Below are 22905 nucleotides of genomic sequence, written 5' to 3' on the forward strand. Positions count from 1 at the left end.
GATTACCATGCATCTAGTAGTAGCTGGACAGGGAAAATTCTCTCTGAAGAAGTAGAAGTTTTCTGAAAGAAGCAGAATTTATACTGAATCTCATTGGGGCTGTATATGAAAAAAATCTTCCTCAGTCCTATAAACTAGATATGTCGAAAGGACTGGCTATTTATTGTCTTATGGTCAGAGTGTTTCCATGTAGAAGCACAATAAATCATGAAAAGGGAAAGTTAGCCAGGGATGTGACTCAGAGGTAGACATTTCCCTGCATGTGTGAGATTCAATGCCTAGGATTCAATCCCTGGCACCACAAGAAAGAAAAAGAAGAAAAAAGAAGGGTGTGGTGATAGGCTTCAGACTTATAATAAAAGTCTTTTAAAAATTGGTCTGGTAATCAAAATAGAGATATTCAACTATGTGGATAAAATTAGATTAACTATATAGCAAGCAAGAAAAAAAATGTAGGGCTGGAGTGATAGCACAGCGGATAGGGCGTTTGCTTCGCACGAGGCCGACCCGGGTTTGATTCCCAGCATCCCATATGGTCCCCTGAGCACGGCTAGGGGTAATTCCTGAATGCAGAGCCATGAGTGACCCCTGAGCATCACTGGGTGTGACCCAAAAAAGCAAAAAAAAAAATGTAGTGAACTGTATCCAAGGTGGAAAAAATGTCACCAACATATTACCATGTAGGAATTAATACAGTTATTGATAGAGACTTTCACTTTTCAATTTATGAAGACAATATTCTTATAAAGTACTAAAAAGTCTCAAAGAGCTATTGTTTATGGAGGTTGTGACTACTGATATTTGAAATAAAAAATTCAAAATTTATTAATCTATTTTAAAAGTCTTATTAAAATAAACTGAAATTTTAATAAAAACAATATTTTCTAAACAGAAATAGTGAGAGGTATGGTACCACTTCACCTTTATGCATAGCTGAATAAAGACAGCTATACTCTTCTGTGTGTTTACCTTCAATATGTTCTATAGTATATTGCTTTCGTGGGTGCAAGTGAAAAAAATATAGTGTCACAGATAAGTGTCTGGAGACGAAAGAACTGTTTTAATAACACTTACGGAAAATTATGACTACTCTTTTTTAATACTACAACAAAACTCAGCAAGTGGTAAATTTTTAAGGTTAAGTTGCACTGAGAAATCTCAAATCCTATCAATGAATTGTTTGTGTTCTGTTATTTTAAAATTTATTTTAAATTTTATTTTATTTTAGACCTCTGGTGAATATTTTAAAAATGCATAATAAAAAATCATACATTGGTCCTTTGGAAAATACTGATTCATTGGGTTATTTACAAATTTTAAATGGTGGTACCATTAGACAATGTCAGAAATTCAAGCTTGTTTATGTTTCCACTAGTCTCTTTTGAAAATTCTTTGGTAAACAGTGACCTTCACAATAGCAAATAAAGTTTTCCTATGTTTACCCAAATTCTAATTTTTACTAAAAGTTTTTATCTTATCATTGGTAGCAAATTCTATAAGTTGTTTTGCTTGACAGAACCCTCCTTTTGTTCATTTCTGAGAAAAATATGTGAAGATCCAATTTTGAATACTCATAGTTTCCTGACAGTCATTCTTTCAAATAAAGGTTGTTTCAGGAAAAAGCACCTAATTCATCTTGAAATACAAATACCTACACAAGAGATTTCTTCTCCAGGAGAGGTTTTATTTATTTATTTATTTATTTATTTATTTAAGAATGTTAGACATCAGGGAGCAGATATGATTTATGCAAACCTCTTTTTCATCACATACAAAATTAAAAAAACACATTAACTCAAAAGCAGAGGTTTAGTAAAATTAATAGTATTTATTTCTTCATCAAGAACATTACTAAGTAATGCTAGCATTTAAAAAAAAATCACTTCTGCTGTGGTAAAGAAAACAGTGACAAGGAATAGTTTGGTGCCTCTGCCATGACTTGCTCCAAGGGCAGCAATTTTACTTCCAATTGCTTTTGCACCATTAGTGCAAATGTCAACACAGTACAAAAAAGCAAAGAACATCTTAGTATTTTTATGGAAACTATTTGACTCCATGCAGCCTCTGGGGATCCCCAAGGGTATATGGCCCACACTTTGAGAACTACTGCCACAAAGGACAATTATAAATAAAGATGCCATTATTTTCCTTTGGAAACTAGCGACCTTCTCTGTAGAGAACTCACATATCTAAAAGTGAAACTTTTCACAGTGGGGTCAGCAATTCACAGTTTTGGAACAGCTTAACAAAAGGATGAGAAATGTAAGAATGCCAGTGTGCAGCAGGTAATTTTAGTTAATGGAGGAAGATTAAGACAAGAATGCAAAATAGTGAATCACAACAGCCCTGAATGTACCTGATTTGAGAAGAGTGAATGAAGGGCAGGGAATGGAGGAGGAGTTAGTTACAAGACTAGGCTTGAGTTAAATACTGCTATTCAGGAATCTATACTGTAACAATGTATGAGAATTGAGAGAATGAAGAGACAGCTGAATCTAGCCCACTGCCTTGGCAGGCCTTTGGCCTGGACTTCTGGAGAAGAAAGGGCAGTTTACTTAACTTTGTATGAAACTGACTAGAACATTAATTTGTAAAAATCTAAAGTCAATTATTTTATTTTTAAGGTTCTTTTTGGCAATACTCTACCCCCAAATGGTTGATTTATTAATTTTTCTAGTAAATGTCATTAACACACTGAGTTATTGCCAAAGAATTAAAAAATCTTAACATTTCTTGAACCATTTCAAATAGTATTTCACAGATGCTTCTTTTTCAAAGGTCAGCTTCTTGACCACACAATATAACTTATAAAACTCCCAAATGAGGGGATGAGTGGAGTCACACTGATCTTTAAATTTTCAGATTTGACAAAACTAATACAGTATATCTTGACAGTTATATTCAGTAGCTTAATGCTAAGCTTTTTATGCTGAATACAGAACAGAATAAATTTTCCACCAGTGTTTTGACTAGGAGGTTTTAAGATTCCCATTCACATCAAACAGCAGTCTGAGGCTGCCTGATAAAACAAGCATTGACTATTTCATAACCGCCTCATAAAATGTCTCAATATTTAAGAGAAAAGAGAAACTCAAGGCAGAGGCATTTTGGAAATATATGTTTTAACCAAAATCTGGCTATATAAACATCCTCTGGTGTTCAGTCAGAAGACTTACAGCTGTGACGTGTGTGACTTAAAATAACAAGATGAAGATTTCCATACAAAAGATAAATGAGATCATAAAATTTTCTTATCAAGAGAAAATGCTTATTTGGGGGGAAGGGGTATGAACTTCATGTAGGAACAAGTTTTTATACTGAAGTTTACTGGGACATTGTAAAAATACTGGAAGATTCAAAATGAGTTTAGTCAGTATGAGTACATGTTAGGCAATAATATTTTGTTTTGCCACCATATTCTTTTCATGAGTTGCAGATAAGTTTTTCTTGTAGGAATATCTTAGTCTATTTTGTTTATAAATATGGCTGTGGTAAGTTGACAAATTTATGGTCAACTATCAAGTTCTAGATGAACTTTCAACTAGATAGGCAGTAAAGGAATGGAAGAGTTTCTCCTTTAAGAAAATCAAAATGTTAACACTGTACCAAACTATAACAGTAATATTTTAAAATAAGCACATTTTAAAATAGATTAGATCTAAATCTCACAGAGGGCAAGCATTTTCCTCTATAAATGTGACTGCAGGAGAATCAGACCCAGGTTTAATTTGTGCAGCCTAGAGGACCACTGAAGATAAGCACCAGTCCTGTTAGAATTCAGTATGAGACTGAGCAAGTACCCAACACCAGCTGAGGGAAAGAAAAAAAATGCCTCTTATTTTCAAAAGTTTTCCATCTCTGTCCATTTCTGTTGAATTGCCACAATTGCCCAGATAAAACATTTGCGAGTACGTCAGCTTTAATTAATGTAACATGATCTGATCATTTCCACAGTTAAGAATAAAGAAGTTTGCATTCTTTAAATCCAAAGCTCAACCTGGAGATTATGCTAAATTGCTTCATTCATAGTCCACACTCCTCTGCTCATGTCAGAAGGACAGCATTTGTCCCCTCTAGTGATAAACAAATTATACATGAAATCAATTCCACTTCACAATCATTTTCCCTATTGGGTATTATCTTTCCTTCTCTGCTCCCTCCAGTTAAGCCCGCATCCTGTAACTTGCTAATGAGCTGGGGGCTTTCTGTTCCAGGTGGCACCCCCTGCCTGGAAGTCATGACATTTCCCATTTCGAATGCTGCTGGCATTTTTCGACAGCTCCTGCTAACTAGCCTTTTTGACCTGCACTAAGAGGAACTCATCTGATCGAATCCTCTAACCTGCCAATCATTCCAGCAAATGATCTTCACAGTCACTCCCAAGGCAGGAATAGGAGGGGGGGGAAAAAAGGAAATAAGAGTGAGAGAGTGAGGCAGTAGGCAAGCTGCCTCTGCAGCTACCTAATGAGAATACTTTAAGTCTCTGAGGCAGCCCAAACACTGAAAAACTGGTGGGAAAATTAGGACAGAACTGAATGTCTGGCTCTGTAATTACTGATTTTTTTCCCATTCGGAGATCATTTTGAGAGCAACACCTCTGAGATGTGCCAGTTTCTACAAAACACAAGAACACCCTACCTGACTTGGAGAAAATAGATTTATTTCTCCTGTCACTATCAATATGCAATTCTCATAATCCCACTCTGTCAAACAGCATCCTTTTACAGAATTAATTATGCGCTATAAGCTTGTTAAGTGTGCATTTGTAAACTGGGGATGATTATCATGTTCACCACAGTGAAGAAAGTACCTCTTCCCCCTTTCCCCTACAGGCATATTTCAAACGCTGCCATCATTTAGGGGGTGTGTGTTTATTCATATTTATATAAAAAGCAAACAGGTATTCTGGAGTTTGGCACTGGACTCAGAGAGGTTCTAACATTGAATAATCTGGGTTTTCATATCATTGGAAATAAAATAACTTCCAAAATGTTCTTCCTTATGCACAGTGGGTTTTTTTTTTATCAGTTCCCAGGCTACAGAATAACTCAACTACTTTATGAAGCAAGATCCTGTACATGGATCTTTGGCAATGGATCACAACTCTAGGCATCTTAAGTTAGATTTTTTGACCAAAGAATGATATAATTACAGGCTATCATTGCACCATTGTATGCAATAATGTAAAATAAATACTGCACATGATTTAATTGCACATGATAATCACACATCTTTTCCCATTTATAATAATTAGGCCAATAGCACCATTTACAGTAATTATTATATGTAATTGAGGGCATTTTACTAATTGCATTAAAAATGATAATCCAGAGCAATTAAAAATCCAAGGGCACTATACAAGATGCAAACTACATGAAAAATGGTGATAAATTAAGGGGAAAAATCCGACAAAGAATGGCAAAGAACAGCACAGAGAAGTAACTGAACTTGGTATTTAGTGTAAGACAAAGTTTCATCAATTTCTTTTCTTGTTCTAAGCCTTAAAATGTTTTCCTTAGGTGTAAAAACATTCCTTTATTTTTTTTTTTTTTTTTTTTTTTTTGCTTTTTGGGTCACACCTGGCGATGCACAAGGGTCACTCCTGGCTCTGCACTCAGGAATTACCCCTGGCGGTGCTCAGGGGACCATATGGGATGCTGGGAATCGAACCCGGGTCGGCCGCGTGCAAGGCAAACGCCCTACCCGCTGTGCTATCACTCCAGCCCCTAAAAACATTCCTTTAAATGAGCTTTCATTTTATCCTAACAACTCTAGGACTGATGAAAAATTATTCTATTTGGCTATATGCATATATAACAAGTGTGCATGAGTGTGTGTGTGTGTGTGTGGTTTGATAGAAGAAGCAGCTATCCTAAATTCTAAAAGAGATGCAGTAAATTATTTATTTGTACAACCCAACTGATGTTCTTTTAAGCCTTATTCACAGAAGTATCTCGCAGTAGTATTGCAAACATTTTGTTAGATATGTTTGTAATAATTTAGCTAAAATGTTTAACTTTGTTAGATTGGAAATACATTTGGGTTGTAGTTCTCATGATATTTGCTCTCTGTCTAGAATTCCAATGTGTCTAAGAATCGGAATTCCTGGCTTTTGTCCCAGGATCCCAGGGTATCTCCCTTCCCGATCCCACTTCCTTTTTCTACCCAGGCAACGTTGCAAAGTGAGGACTAGGAGGAGGAATGATGAGCATTTGTGGGACAATGGGAATGAGTCCCAGCTTCTTTTTGCCTTCCCTTTCTGACACTGTCATTTAGACATTGTCTTCCATGCATTCAAATGTCATCCCAGACTATCAGCCCACTTCAACTCAGCCTCCTTTTATGCTCAGACACTTCTTAGAGTGCAGACCACAAAGACTGTCTAGTGGGACTCAGCAGCTCTCCTGGTATTAATAATACAATACAGTGCACTTAGGGCAGAGCCAATTCCCTCCATATCCCAAATTCATAAGAATCAACATTAAATGAAAAGGAAAAATAGAGTACCTCAACTGATTATAGCTACTTATTATGTGACTACTAACTTTCTATCAAGTTGGCTATGTATTGCAATAGATATCTTGCATACCAGCCACACCACATCTCATGCCCACTATTTGAAAGAAAGTTTCCCTTACACTATGCTGCTGGCTAAATAGTCCCTAAGAAATTAATTTGTGTTTTAAAAAAGATAGAAGATGCAAGTTGCAGCACAATCTCCCCTCCCCCTCGCTTGGAAGCTCATCTGACCTGGAAACAGTGAATTACAAAAATGTAGCCAATTTTCGTGGATTTAAGCAAATGAACCAATTTTTAGAGCATCAAACCAGTTTCTTCTCTTTTTCCCATTCTGCTTATATGGACTCTCAATCAGAAAAAAGGGAAAACATAAAGCAAGGGCATAAAAGTCCTATTTTTAATTCAAAAGTATCACTTTGAAGTCTTGGCTTTTTAGAAAAATAGTGAGTATGTAAAGGTAAGGGGAGCACGCATGTAGGAGAAAATGAAGGAAAAAGAGAGAAAGTAGTGAATATGATAAAGTGTAGTAAAATGCTAACGTTTAAGGAAAGTAGGTGAAGGAATTGAGAATTCTTTGTGTCATTCTTAAAATTTTAGTAACTACTTCTAGGATGTACTTGGGGTGAAATATGACACATTTATCTACATTTTTACCATGTCTTATGACATTTTCAGTACATAATTAAACAGATTAGATAGTGAAAGACCTCGGAGTCCTTTCTAACCCATTCTGGCGTTGAAAGGGTGGTTGTGTGGAACTGAGATCAGAGGGGATCCAAAGAAAGGAGATGTCCTTCTCCAACTATTCTGCATCAAAATTGAAATAATTTTGATTCTTCTTGCCCCCCACTATTGTGATTAGTCTAGTGGCTCCGAGCACCAGCTGGCCAGAGAAACACTATACTATTAGGCAAGCCCAGACCACTGTGTGTGACCCCCACCTATAAAAATAAAATGAAATACACCAGTGCTACCCAAGTTGAAAGAAGATTAGGTGATATAACTTAATACTTAATAGTCACACAGGGCTAATGGATACTGTTCATCCACTACAAATTCTACACTGCTCTTTCTTTAAAGAATTGGGGGTTGGGGCAGGCATGGAATTTCTTTATTTGTTTTTATCCAGTTCTGATTCAGATAAACTGATGTTTTTATATCAAAGAGATACTCTCTTGAATGTGAAATGAAGATTTCAGTGTAGGTGGTTCAAAAGCTACCTGTGTTAATATCCTCCGAGATTCTTTACAATGTAGATACATGGACTCCAAGAATCAAAGATTTTTGAAAGATGTCCAAGGGTTTTGGCATTCCTATGTAAGGACAAACTGTACTGAATATTCAAATGATGATGTCAGACACTCCTATGTACCAATACATTGTATCATCTGCAGTTTGAGTTTTAAAACTTTCTTATCACAATTTCTTGACTAATTTGTGCACTCTCCTCAGCTTATTTGGGAAGCCAAACATTAGGAAATTATTGCTATATAGCTGATCCAAAGAGAGTGAGCTCAATATGTTTTTTCATTGTCATATAACATAGATTAAAAAATATATATGTATGTATATAATATGGGCTGGAGTGATAGCACAGCGGTTGGGCATTCGCCTTTATGCGGCCGACCCGAGTTCGATTCCTCTGCTCCTCTCGAAGAGCCTGGCAAGCTACTGAGAGTATCGAGCCTGAGTGGCAGAGCCTGGCAAACTACCCATGTGTATTGGATATGCCAAAAACAGTAACAATAAGTCTCACAATGAGAGACGTTACTGGTGCCCACTTGAATAAATTGATGAGCAACAGGATGACAGTGACAGTGATGTATATAATATATATGCATGCATATATATATGTATATCACTATCAATGATTCACTGTCATCCCGTTGTTCGTCGATTTACTTGAAGGGGCACCAGTAATGTCTCTATTCCTTCCAGCCCTGAGATTTCAGCACCCTCTCTTTACTCAATTTCCAAACAATTGGAGGTTCTTTAAGGGTCAGGGGAATGAGACCTATCATTACTGTTTTTGGCATATTGAATATATATATGTATATATATATATTCAATATATATAAATTTATATATATACATATATATATAAATATACACACAGAAATATGCCAAAAGAAAAGGAGTGTCACCAAATTATACATGTACAGGGTAATAATGTAATTATACATGTGTAATCCTTGTACAGGGTGAATTTAATGGAGTCTGAAGAACAACTGATTCACTGAAAGGAGATGTTCCTCTAAAAGAACAAAAGCAACCGCTGTTGGAGAGGATGTGGGGAGAAAGGGACCCTTCTACACTGCTGGTGGGAATGCCGGCTAGTTCAGCCCTTTTGGAAAACAGTATGGACGATTCTCAAAAAACTTGAGGTTGAGCTCCCATTTGACCCAGCAACACCACTGCTGGGAATATATCCCAGAAAAGCCAAAAAGTATAGTAGAAGTGACATATGCACTTATATGTTCACCGCAGCACTGTTTACAATAGGCAGAATCTGGAAAAAACCCGAGTGCCCTAGAACAGATGACTGGTTGAAGAAACTCTGGTACATCTATACAATGGAATACTATGCAGCTGTTAGAAAAAATGAGGTCATGACGTTTGCATATAAGTGGATCAACATGGAAAGTATCATGCTAAGTGAAATGAGTCAGAAAGAGAGAGACAGACATAGAAAGATTGCACTCATCTGTGGAATATAGAATAATAGACTATAAGACGAACACCCAAGAATAGTAGAAATAAGTACCAGGAGGTTATCACCATGGCTTGGAGGCTGTTCTCTCATTCTGGGCAACTCAGAGAAGGGAACAGCAAGTAAAATGTGGTTGTTGGTCATGTGGGGGAAAGATGATGCGGGCCAAATATAGACTAGAGACTGAATACAATGGCCACTCAACACCTTTATTGCAAACCACAACACCTAATCAGAGAGAGAGAACAAAAGGGAATACCCTGCCATAGTGGCAGTGTGGGGTGGGGGGAGACGGGACTGGGGAGGGGGGGAGGGATGTTGGGTTTATTGGTGGTGGAGAATGGGCACTGGTGAAGGGATGGGTTATCAAACTTTGTAAGGGAGAAACATGAGCACAAAAATGTATAAATCTGTAACTGTACCCTCACGTTGACTCACTAATTAAAAATAAACTATTAATTTAAAAAAAAAAAGAAAGGAGATGTTCCACAGTGAGCAGATACCATTTCACAAAAACTTTACAGTCTGAAGTATGAGCAACTATGCATTCCCCATATAAAAGGGAAAATAACCACTCTGCATTTCCTGTTTCAGTTTAGAATGATTGAGAAATTAAGCTCAGCACAGGAATGACATTCAATGTAGCTCTGGGCTTTTCTTGGGGAAATTTTTTTTTAAATAAACATTTAGGTTTTATAAGAATTTAAGAGGGTCTCTTACCTTCAAATGCTGATAAAGAAGAGTGAGTGAAAAAAATGAAATCATAGTCTATTAGTATCTTTAGAGGGAAACAAAATATAAGAAACTCAGCCATAACCATTTAGAGGATCCTCTCTCATTTTTAACTTGGTTGTATGTAGTTTTCATTTTATTTGGATATAAGAGTGAACCAAAATTGCTCTCTGCTGCAAAAAAAGTGCTTCTCATTAGCTTTTCTATAAGGCCAGTTTATAAAAATCCAATATCATCACTTAAATAATTGAAATGACCTCAGTATGCAAGTGTAGAAACATTTTGCCTTTCAAATGTGGGAGAAAAAAATTAGGGCTTGAAACAGTTCTTCGTCCTCCAACATTTCAAAAATAGATGTGATACAGTAAATTTTCCATATTTATATCTCTAACCTCTCCGAAGATAAGGGTTAAAGGCTGCTGCCTTTCATCCTAGCCTCTCTGAGTCCCAATGTCTTCCCCTTGCTCTCCTTCCCAGTCTCTGGATTTTACCAAGAACTGAAACACCTGAAGAAATTTCAGTATGTCACAACTAGATTTGCCAATTAATTAATTTACTCACAGCAAAATCAAAATGTAAGAAATTACATGTTTCTCTATATCAATATTCTTACCTGTACAGTCTTTCCTCTATAATGTCTACAGATTTATATTTAGCTATTGGATAAAATAAGGCTGCTGGGCCTGAGAGATAGTACAGGGGTTAAGGTGCTTGCCTAGTATGTTGTCAACCCTAGTTCAATCACAGAAACAGAATATGGTCCCCAGAGCATCACCAGGAACAATCCCTGAGCACAGAGCTAGGAACAGCCCTTGAGCAGTGTCTGGGGCTGCAGGTTTTGGATGTGGCCCCCAAACCAATAATTGAGTATAATATAGGATTATATAGCACAGGATATAATAACCAATCTACAGGCTGTATTATCAGATCTCCAAGATAGTTCACTAAACTGCAACTCAAAACCCAGAGGGTGAGAAATTAAAATGTTTTTTAAACAATTTTTTTTACAGACTGGCAAAAACTCCTTAGAATTCAACGTGCCTGGAAAGATTTTCTGAGAAAAGAAAATTCGGATGTTTCCTAACATAAAATTAATCAAACTGAAAATTTTATAAGAGAACAACAGAGAATAATAAATAATAATATCAGTGCTTCAAAACTGTTGTTTTTAATAAGGGTCCCAGGCTGTGGATAAGGAGTAGAGTGTGTCACCTTTCAAGCACTCAGTAATCTGACAAACACCCAACTCTTACCCCAAGGGATGCAATCCCAGAGGCACTACTGTCTATAGTCACAGCGTGGCTTCCATAAAGATATGTGGGCACCATAGTGAAAAGTGTGATTCCTGGCAAGCAGGCATGCGAGCCCTGCAGTCTCACCTGCAAGCATCACAACAAACTATGCATCTAACTAAAGGAGTGCAAAGCTGTGTGCACGCAGCAGAGTGTGCAAGCACTACATCTGGACTTGTGACAGTCAGTGATTAAATAAAAATGTGGGAACATCAAAGAGAAACAAATGTGCAACCCCCATTATGGCAATATCAGTGATAACAAAGAGGAAGTGGAGGGAGGAAATTGGAGTACAAATGAAACAGTGGTGCTATAATAGTTAAAGTAAGTAGTGATAACAGTCATATTTTTTTTTCCAAAAGGAATAGAGTCTCTGAAGAATGAAGAATCTTACTTTTACCAGTGGAGTAGCAAGTTTCCTGAAAACGTTTCCGGATTGACATTTCAAAGTCATTTATCCACAAATTTTCTTTTCATTCATAAATCCTCAACACATTCCTGAGAGGTAAAACTCACCCCCACAAGCTAGACCCAAAAATAAATCAAGATATGCAGAAGACAATATAAACAATTTAGTTTGCTGTGCTGACAATCCAGCCTGCTGCATGTTTCACATTAAGAGAGGAGAAAAGAAAAAGAGGAGTTCCTGCAATGTTCAAAACATCCTTTGAGTCACTTAACTATTTAATTATTGACCATCCACACAAGCAGGGAACAAATATGGACTGTCAAGGAAAAAACCTTTCCTGCCCAAAACTGTTTTTATTTTCCTATCTGCTTCAGTTATGTGACATTTGAAACAAACACAGATATAAATGCAAGCACAATTTTCTTTTTAATCAGAAGATTTCCATATGGCAATGATGAGGCAGTTTTTGCACAAGTTGCTGTCTTGGCTTGTTTCTGTGAGGCATGTATGATGCCCATGGTCACACAGGCCTGGTAAGAGAATACCTTGCTTTCGGTGAGCTTCATATAACACACAACAGAAGAAGACAGCGAACAGACTGGGGGAAAAGAGAAGCTCACCAAGGCCCTGTAGCTCACCAAGGTCTGTAGGAGGAAGGGGCCAGGCAAGAATTAGAAATGAATGAAGCTGCTCTCACGGCAGCTGAGCAAAGCCAGCACATAAGTCCCATTTCCAAGGGCTCAGAGCTAGTTACCACATAAACTTCTCGTGGAAATACGCGTGCAGTATAGTCAGAGTTGCTTATTTTTCAACTCAGACCAGATAGCCACCAGGTTTTATGTAAAAAATTTTCCATTAAAAAAAAACAAGAACAACTAATTAAAAAATATCATGTTACCCCAACAAAGTCTCTGATATAGTACCGGGCTATCCCTAACCTTTCTTTCACCTCAGTGAAGAACTGGATGAGTGCTTGAAATGAAGGGTTTATGAGTGCTTCTCGCTCCATAAATAAAATATAACTTAAGTTATAATCCAGGGAATACCTGAAACATGGAAAAGCCAGATGGCATGCGTCTTGGGTAGGATCTGTGCTGATGCCACTGTTGACCTGGGAGAACCATACAGGTCTGGGGGGGGGGGGAAGGGAACTCAAACTACTTCATCTGAAAGATTTATTCAATGTCAACTCACTATTGCTTTCCAAGTAATGCAGGGCATCTTACCTGTGCAGTCTCGACGACACTTTACTCATCAGTGCTTGCTATTTGATAGACTTTTGCCGTAACTATTGTTTTTCCCAAAGACCCGCATGCTCTCTCCAGCTTCTGGTTGCAATCTTACATTTGGGACCGTAAAAATAGAAGACACTGTGAATGGAACAAAAGTTTTCGCTCATCATCTTTATAGAGGTATTTCTCATCTTTTCTTTTTTAAAAAAATAAGAAAGGAGGTTGGGGGGGGCTGGGGAGATAGCTCAAAAGACTGGAGTGCATGCTTTTTGTATATAAGACCCCCAGAGTTAAATCCTCAGCACCGAATGGTCCCCTGAGCACTCACAGGGAGGGCCCCCAAACAAATGCGTGTATTTGTGAGACTGTGAGGAGGCGGATGGGGGAGAGAAAAAGGGAGTGATCCCTAGAATGTGAAACATCATGGTATTTGCCTTGATCTTGAAATATCAAGTGTTCATGCTCCCACATACATTTACACAACTTCACAAACACATATGGCAATGAAGTTTGCTTCTACATATAATCGCTCCTATTACTCCGATTTAAAGAAACATTAATTTGGAATTGGAAATCCTATGTTTTGCTACTGCCCCATGCCTTTCTTTCACTACCTCATCGGAGAGAGATGTATTGAGCCCCACCATGCTCTTGGTATTTTGATATCTTGCAGGATATAAATCAAGGCAGAAAGAAATCCCCATTATTTTAGATTTCACTTGGGAAAGACAATTACTAAACAATCACAGAAACATGACAACTAGTAGTTGACAAATATGGTCCCCTGAGCCCTTCCAGGAGTGATCCCTGAGCACAGAGCCAGGAATAAGCCTGGAGCATTGCTGAGTGTGCTTCAAAAGCAAACAAACAAACAAAAGGGTGTAGAAAGAGAAACTAGCAAGAGCCGACTTTGAAGAGCAAAAAGAGAAACAGTCATTATTATACTGAGTGGGCAATCACATAAACACAGGCAAAAGAAGGTGGAGAGTGACAGGGAAACAGCAGTTGGAAACACAAGAAAAGGTGTACTCTCAGTTGTTTCCTCTTTTTCCTCTCTTCTATGTATAGGGCGAAGGATCAAACCCAGTGTCTCACACATGCCAACAGAATCTGTGGGAAAGCCAGGTGTTGGGCATGGCAAAAAAGTCAGGATAACTTGCAGAATGGAAGCTTGGTGTTGCCATTTCAGGGCAAGAGTTCAGAAGACTTACTCTGGAGTTCAATTTAGGGCTGGAGAGATAGTACAGGGATTAAGGTGCCTGCCTTGCATGTGGCTGACACTGGTTCAATCCCCAGCACTGCATATGATCCCCTGAGCACTTCCAGGGGTGATCCCTGAGGGCAGAGTCAGAAGACAGTCCTGAGCACAGTGGGGTCCTAAGCAGACATTTCTTATTTTTGACCACCCCCCCCCAAAATAAAAGAGAAGAAACGACAGTTAAAAAAAAAGAAATAATGAAAAGAAAAAACAGCACAGTTTGGGTTTCTGACATATGCAGATGTGGAATCTTTAGTTGGATATACAGGTCTGGAGTCAGTAAAATGGGATTGGAGATGAAAATCCAGAAGCTGTCAGTGTACAGAGGATATTTTAACCACAAGACCAGAGCTCTAGGTCTGAGGGAGTACGCATTCAGAAAGATTAGAAAGTCCCAGTGCACACCAATGAGGTGGGATGACAGGGCTGGTAGATGCAGGAGGAAAGAGGAAGGTTCACCCATGGCGTTTCTCAGGAGAGTTGAGAGAGGTCAAAGGAAAACCCTGAGAAAGTCCTGTCCTGGAATTCAAGGGGAAAGGTATATTACAAGGAGGAAACGATGGTCATCTCCTCTCCTACTCTGAATTCTGCTGATGGGTAGAGATAAAGGTCGGGAGAGACAAACAGGATAAAAAGCCGGGATTGGATGGATTCTCAAGAGAATGAGCAGCAGAGTCTGGAGACAGCAAATATATTTGAGCTGGTCTGTCTGTTTTATTTTGCAAAGGATGGCACAGAGCTACGTTCCTGGCAAAATATTGTTTTAGAGCAACACAAACATTAGAGCTGGAAGAGTCCTTGGGGATCACTGTGTGTGCAGCAACTTAACGGAGGAGTGGAGGCCAGGATCAGGCGCTCTGATTTCCAGTCCATGCTCCTCATGCTGCCCAGCCTGGCTGGCCTCCTTCCCCGCAGCCCTGAGTCTTATGGATTAGCAAATGAATGCAATAAAATCAAGGACTTTGCTCTATGAAGTGTATTTTGTTCATTTATTTTGACAAGGGTAGTTCAGCCTCAATTATTTATGTAACTTGATAGTATACACAGGAGAACGCTCTGTGGTGTCTTTGGGATAAGTAATGAATTTCTTCTAAATCAGCCCTCCGTTTCCTTTCCAGCAATTAAATCTGTGAAGAACTGGGGCAAGGCTGTTGGGGTTTCAGGACTGAGGGAGAATGACAGGGTGCTACCAGGCCTAGCCAGCTTTGAAACCACCGCATCCCCAGGTATCTGTTCTATTATTCTTGCTTGATACATTTATAATTCCTCTTCAGTGGCACACAACATATTCCTTATAAATTTTGGTACTGGGTAAAGTGACAAGGCCTTAGATGTAATAACAAAAGATATAACGTTACATACGTCTGCAAAACAAATAGAGTCTGGCCTAAGGATACAACTTCATCTTTGTACCAATTCCTAAAATGACTTCAGTGCTCTGGGAAGGTTCTAATAACACCCGCCACTCCTCGAAAAGGGTGTAATATGTTAAAGTAGGCCAAGAAGGCCACAGCCCACATTGAGCTTATTTTATTTCAATTCTTTTTGTGAACTTGGGTTTGCTTCTGTTTGCAGAAAGCAAAGTGTTTCCTTTCATGCACATTCTTTAACAAAATGCCATTAGTTATTTTTATAAATGTGAGTCTAGAGACCAGTGTTTTGCAACCATTTTGCTGACCATGGCTCCCTGTTGATCTTGTTCCCTTCAGATCTTACCAGCTGGCCCCCTTGCCTCATGCCATGCTCCTAGCCCATGAACACAATTTCATTTGTGGCTCCCCTGGCATATCTTAGGGGGCCAACAAGAGGTCATATGGCCTAATACTGAGAAATAACTTCTCTGGACCAAACTGTGTCCTTCCCAAGTTTACATACTGAAGCCTTAATATGGCCACGGGTTGGTATTTGGGGAAGGAGCTCTGGGTTACATTAGGGCTAAATAAGGGCAGTTTAGGGCCCCTTCTGTGATGAGATTAGCAGCCTCATCAGAAGAACATACTCTCTCTGCCTTATAATCATGTGATGAGATGGATATCTGCAAGTCAGAGAGAGACTTGTGCAGAGAGCCACATTTGCTGGCATCTTGATCTTATCTTTGCGTCTCATTACGTGATACAGGCTACAGCAATAAAGAGACTAGGTGAAGTTCTTGCAGTGATGAATCTGAACCCTGGCTCGGCTCCTAACACAATCCATTCACTGATTCTGCATTCTTCTTTCCAGGTGTTGTTCCTTCCAAATCTCCATGGAAAGGAGGCCCAGGAGGGTGTGGCTGCTGCTGCTGCTCCCATCTCGAGGGCCACTGTGTGGTGGACATTTAAGAAACTTCAAATTCATTTAAAATTTAAGAATAAATATAGGCTGTAGACTATTAACTCAGGAAACAGGGTCATCAAAACTAGTGACTTTACCGAAAACAACTATTTCCCCAGATCTCCAAGGTCTGGGAAATCTTTGTTTTGGAAACATGTTTACAAGGACTATTACTGTGCCCGAAATGGAAATGACTGTAGTACTTAATACTGAGACTGTCCTTTCTTTTGACTTGATTTATGCTTCATAATGATTATCTACTAGACACAGAAATAGCATTTCCGTAACTCAAAATTGTTACCGGAGGCATTTAGCAGAATCTTGCTTTAAAAATATAATGATTTTTCATCTTTATTCTCCCCCCTTCAAAAGGTTTCACTGCTCCTGATGTTTAACGTTATGCAAAGACGTGTTTCTGCCAATGAATATCGCCTTATGGTTATGCTTCTGCAAATAGCCTGCTGTGAGCTGATAAAGGGATTAATGCAGCCAAAATTCTTAATCTGTGAAATTACAAATTAAATTCTCATATTAAAAATACCACCCTGAGGTATTTTTTGTGGTTTTAATTCCCCTCTGGTGTTCTGCATACATTGTGCTTGTTAATGACAGGGACAAGGCTGTCTCCGTTGGCAGCCTGCTGCCGAGTGATAATGTGTAGGCATTTACTTACTGATAGAAACTGGATTTAACCACTGGCTGATAAACTAAGTGGCAAGTGGGTAATAAGTCCCTATTAACAGAAAAATACTACTACAGAATTCAGAATTTATAGACCATCAAAATCTTGGCTTAAACTCAATCACTGAGTCAGATGGGATTGAGATGTCACCAAGGAGGAGTGATATTCAATTCTGTGCTATACTAAATGGGAAAACAAACCATATGTTTGAGTTCGATCAGCCACAAACTAATGAGCCGACTCACATCCATTTTTCCAATATAGAAAGATCTTACAATTCATAATTTTTCCATATGAATTTCCTGTTTCTTTCTTTTCTTAAAGGGGGATCACTGTCATTATTGGTCACTAGGTTTTCATTTAGGAAGGAAATAGACCAGTCTACAGGAATGAATATGAGCTGGGAATATATGATAAGGAAGAGTTACAAAGCATAGAGGAAGCATTTGTTATTGTAAACATAATTTGGGGTACAAAAATAAATTCAAATTAAATAAAGTAGTATATTCAGAAAGATTTAATTAGGAATATTAAAGAAGAGTTTTTTCCTTAGGATGATGTACCAAAGTGAGGGGTTCGTGTCATCAAGGAAATCCAATAATACAAACGGGAAAATTCTAAAGTCCAAGAGATTCAAGAAACTCCCCTTATGTCTATTGTGAGTGTGACACACCCAAGGATTAGCAAGCATATCATAATTATATGTGTATATGCAACATATTAATTTTAAGACAACCTGAAGAGTATGAGAATAAGTACCTTTAAGTTGTTTTTTTAAAGAATGCATCACCAGCGAACAAAAAGTTTCTCAGTGCAACAATGTTTTGCAAAATTTCACAAGAATTCTGTTTCACACTTTAGAAGAAAGATGAGACCTCCAAGCCATAAATCCTCTCCCCAAATATTTAAAATGTAATTGGAAAAGGCTGTGTAAATATGAACACTTTTATAAAAACAAAATAAAAACCCACCCAGGAATGTGTTTTGTTTTAAAGGATCCAGAGAACAGTCTGTATGAATACCAAGAGCATTTGTAGTTAAAATGAATTACATGTCTCCACTTCTTACATGTCAATTCAGCGCATTAGCCAATTGCCAACTCTGTTCCTCAGCTCCTGCATAGCAGCCCTTTCTAAGGTTATTGTTACAACCAAGATGGGCTCTGAGAATCAAACAGAAATGAATCATTTCTCCTCTGTGTACTGCAGCCAGTTAAAAAGTACTGCATGCACAAAGCACTAAATATGTAAATCATATTTTCCTTTCCCTTTATGACGGCTCAGATCATTCTTTTTGACACACATAGAATCAAATACAAAGACAGGCAGCTGCAGACTGCAGAGCAGAGATAGCAAAGAAGGAATCCATTTTCTTCCTGTGTCTGGTAGACTAGCAACTGAATGACAGGATTCCACTAAATATATACATATACAATCCTTTTCCCCATCCCTTCCCTCACACTCGGTCCCTCTCTTTTTCTTTCAAACAATTTTATGCATACGTGCAATGGCATACACAAACATAATCTTACATATGCACACAATAACATATGACTCTTTCTACATGTTATGTATGATTGCTAAAGTGATATTCTGTTTTGATTGGGTGTCGCGAATTTGCCATACTCACTATCGGTCAGTTCCCATAGCCGTGGGGGCAAGTCACTAAAATACTCGTGGCTCAAGGCAGCCTGTGCCGATAGTCTGTTCTTTGGGGAACACTGTAGGAGCTTGGAAGCCAGATCCTCTGCATAATTCACATAGCTGAGCCTGAAAGCACAAGCAAAATAGAGAAATCAGAGTGAAAAAGAAAATCTACTACATAAAACATGATTAACTAATTTAATCATGGTTGGACTTATTTATTCCTGACATTAAAAACAACTTAAAGTACTCACTGAAAATAAACAGAAGCAAAATTCACCTTGGTTTGTACAGTACTTTTTATTCTAAACTGGCTTTTACTTTTGATAATCTAGCCCCACTGACTTAAAATACTACTATTCCAAGTGAAAGGTGGCTACTTTCAGGAAGAACTAATCTAAGATACAAAGTTTTTTAAGACAGCAGTTGATAGACTTTGTTCACAAAATCTACTCCTGTATATACAAATGGATATATTTATATGGAAATGAACACAAAATAAGAGAATTAAAATAAAACTGGTTTTAAGTGCTCTATTAACTATCAAGAATCACAGAATTAGTGCATATGCTAAATATGAGGCTTGAATCAGTTCAAAATGACCATCTGAAGACTAGAAAGAAAATGGGTTTTTCAAGATTGCCAGAAGAGCAGAAAAGTTGAGTCTCCCAGGTGGCATGACTCTTAAACATGACTCTTGAACAGTGCGACCTGCCTTGCTTTTCATGGAAATCTCTCACATCTCAGTGCAATCAAACCCCGATGATTAACATCATAGTGGCAATGAAAGTATTTAAAACAATGTAATGGCTATCATTTATGGAGAATTGAGTATGTGTCGAGAATTTTCTTGGGGTGGGGTGGGATTATCTCAGTGGTAGAGCACCTGCCTTGTGGGCATGAAGCTTTGAGTTAGGTCTCTGGCACTGCCCCATGGGCAAAATGCAGTCCTGATGGTGTTTGTCATCCACCGCATTGGTAAGGCCCCAGGAGAGCAGCGCAACCAAGTATTTGAGCACCAGCCACGGCAATAACAACAACAAAGGAAAGATGGGGGGTGAAGGATGGGAATCTTTAGGCATTTTCCATTCTCATATTTAGAGTGTGACTGCTCCATCTTCCCAGATAATACTGTGGAGCTAAGTAGGGATCAGAGAAGGCCCCTTAGTGGACTGAACAAACTCAAGCCCACCCTGAATTACTTGACTCTAAAATGCTCCACATTTGCCATACTCACAAATGACTTTAAAAAATTTTGACCTGAGATTCCTGCATTGCTACAACTGGTGTAAAAACTGGAGAGACCAAGGTTGCATCTGCCCTGGAATAAATTTTCAAAAGTCTAAAGCCACCAAGCTTACAACTGATCAATAGATATCTTTCTTCAATTACCCACAATTCTTGTCCTTCTCCCTCCTCAAACAACTCTTTAGTAGTGATATAAAATCGTTAAGGGGACAGACAGGAGGATTGGAAGTGAAGAAGCAGAGGGGAGGTAAAGAATTTAAATAAAGGAGAAGAAAAGGAAAAAATATATATTTATAATACATATATTAGATATTAGGGCTGGAGTGATAGCACAGCGGTTGGGCTTTCGCCTTTCACACGGCCGACCCGAGTTCGATTCCTCTGCCCCTCTGGGAGAGCCAGCAAGCTACCGAGAGTATCGAGCCCGCATGGCAGAGCCTGGCAAGCTACCTGTGCATATTGGATATGCCAGAAACAATAAGTCTCTCAATGAGAGACGTTACTGCTGCCCGCTCAAACAAATCAATGAGCAACGGGATGACATTGACAATGATAGTGATATTAGATATTATGTATTAGTTTAAAAGTCCAACTGTCTAAATCTTCATATGAGAAGGTCTAACATATGAGTCAGTATTTGGATGCTGCAATGGCTCCATTTTAAATACTGACCATTGATTTCATTTGCAATGTCTCTTCCTAGTGAAGAGAAATTTTCAGAAAAAGACGTTCTTATGGTTCTCCAAGTTCTCCAAGTTGATGTTTTCTTTCCTTTAAGAGGCGCCATAGCCATCCAAATGGTTTCTCCCTCTTGTAAGACTTTCTCATTGTCATAACTTTTCATCAATATTTAAAAAATATCAGATGCAAAGTTTGTGATGTATCATGGTAAACACTATACTTAAATTGGATGTGCAGTTTATATACAATGGTGGTGAGCCTTCTGTCAGTATCAACTTTATACAGGTTTGCTACAAAAGAACAAGAGTGCCAGATGGAGACTAGACCTTGGTTTTAATGTTACTCTGTCACAAGAATGACAAATCCCATATGGCTGCAGAATCTCCAGCTCCAACAAAGCCTGACTCATATGTGGAGCATGCTTTTACTATTCTGAAGAATTATAAATAGTTATAATTGTATCTTTGTTTCTGGAACAGATTATCAATCACATGTAGACTTAATGTGCAAGAATCTAAATATAAGGAATTAACCATTAATAATTCATTTTTCTTTCCCCCCACTATGACTAAACTTAGGCCTGTGAAAAAAATTGAATGCTTGTATGCAATACTTGGTTTATATACAAATATTTAAATTATCAATGGAGTACTAATTTTTAAAGATATCTATTCATTGCATGCATTTATGACTTTTAAGACAATTTTCCACAGGCATTTTAGCACCAGATTTTGAGTTACTAGAACCAGTTTTGAGTCCATCTAAATTGAGTTTTATCCCAAGTCATAAGAGCTCACCTTATTAAAATGTTAGAATGATTGTGGTTGCTTGAAATTTCTTTTTATGTTGGCAGATTTTCAAATCTTTCCTTCTAATTTTGTCCATTTTTGCTTTATATATTTAAAAGCTGGATCATTAACTACATAACAGTCTAGCACTATTAAATTATCCTGGTAAATTAACTCTTTAATCCTTCTGTAGTCACACTCTGTATCCTTAATAAAGCTTCCTTCCTTCCCTCCCTCCCTTCCTCCCCTCCCTCCCTCCTCTCACCCTTCCTTCCTTCCTTCCTTCCTTCCTTCCTTCCTTCCTTCCTTCCTTCCTTCCTTCCTTCCTTCCTTTCCTTCCTTCCTTCCTTCCTTCCTTCCTTCCTTCCTTCCTTCCTTCCTTCCTTCCTTCCTTCCTTCCTTTCCTTCCTTCCTTCCTTTCCTTCCTTCCTTTCCTTCCTTCCTTCCTTCCTTCCTTCCTTCCTTCCTTCCTTCCTTCCTTCCTTCCTTCCTTCCTTCCTTCCTTCCTTCCTCCCTCCCTTCCTCCCCTCCCTCCCTCCCTCCTCTCACCCTTCCTTCCTTCCTTCCTTCCTTCCTTCCTTCCTTCCTTCCTTCCTTCCTTCCTTCCTTCCTTCCTTTCCTTCCTTCCTTCCTTCCTTCCTTCCTTCCTCCCTCCCTCCCTTCCTCCCCTCCCTCCCTCCCTCCTCTCACCCTTCCTTCCTTCCTTCCTTCCTTCCTTCCTTCCTTCCTTCCTTCCTTCCTTCCTTCCTTCCTTCCTTCCCGCCCTCCCTCCTCCCACCCTCCCTCCCTCCCTCCCTTCCTCCCTTCCTTCCTTCCTTCCTTCCTTCCTTCCTTCCTTCCTTCCTTCCTTCCTTCCTTCCTTCCTTCCTTCTTTCCCTCCCTCCCTCCCTCCCTCCTTCCTTCCTTCCTTCCTTCCTTCCTTCCTTCCTTCCTTCCTTCCTTCCTCCACCTCCCTCCCTCCCTCCCTCCCTCCCTCCCTCCCTCCCTCCCTCCCTCCCTCCCTCCTTCCTTCCTTCCTTCCTTCCTTCCTTCCTTCCTTCCTTCCTTCCTTCCTTCCTTTCCTTCCTTCCTTCCTTTCCTTCCTTCCTTTCCTTCCTTCCTTCCTTCCTTCCTTCCTTCCTTCCTTCCTTCCTTCCTTCCTTCCTTCCTTCCTTCCTCCCTCCCTTCCTCCCCTCCCTCCCTCCCTCCTCTCACCCTTCCTTCCTTCCTTCCTTCCTTCCTTCCTTCCTTCCTTCCTTCCTTCCTTCCTTTCCTTCCTTCCTTCCTTCCTTCCTTCCTTCCTTCCTTCCTTCCTTCCTTCCTTCCTTCCTTCCTTCCTTCCTTCCTTCCTCCCTCCCTTCCTCCCCTCCCTCCCTCCCTCCTCTCACCCTTCCTTCCTTCCTTCCTTCCTTCCTTCCT

General features: G+C 39.0%; 1 protein-coding gene across 4 annotated transcripts in view; it reads right to left on the minus strand.

Moving 5' to 3' along the window:
• Positions 1-22905, minus strand: part of CDK14 (cyclin dependent kinase 14) — a 685298-nt gene that overhangs the window by 85941 nt on the left and 576452 nt on the right. For all 4 annotated transcript variants that reach the window (XM_012935646.2, XM_055125412.1, XM_055125542.1 and 1 more), the window contains 2 exons: positions 18777-18916; positions 12889-13032 (listed from right to left, as the gene is read on the minus strand). In XM_012935646.2, coding sequence (XP_012791100.1) covers positions 12917-13032; positions 18777-18916 — 256 coding nt within the window. In that variant the 3' untranslated portion in view covers positions 12889-12916. The remainder of the gene's footprint in view (positions 1-12888; positions 13033-18776; positions 18917-22905) is intronic.

The sequence above is a fragment of the Sorex araneus genome, chromosome 1 (genome assembly GCF_027595985.1).
Source record: "Sorex araneus isolate mSorAra2 chromosome 1, mSorAra2.pri, whole genome shotgun sequence".
Taxonomy (NCBI): Eukaryota; Metazoa; Chordata; class Mammalia; order Eulipotyphla; family Soricidae; genus Sorex; species Sorex araneus.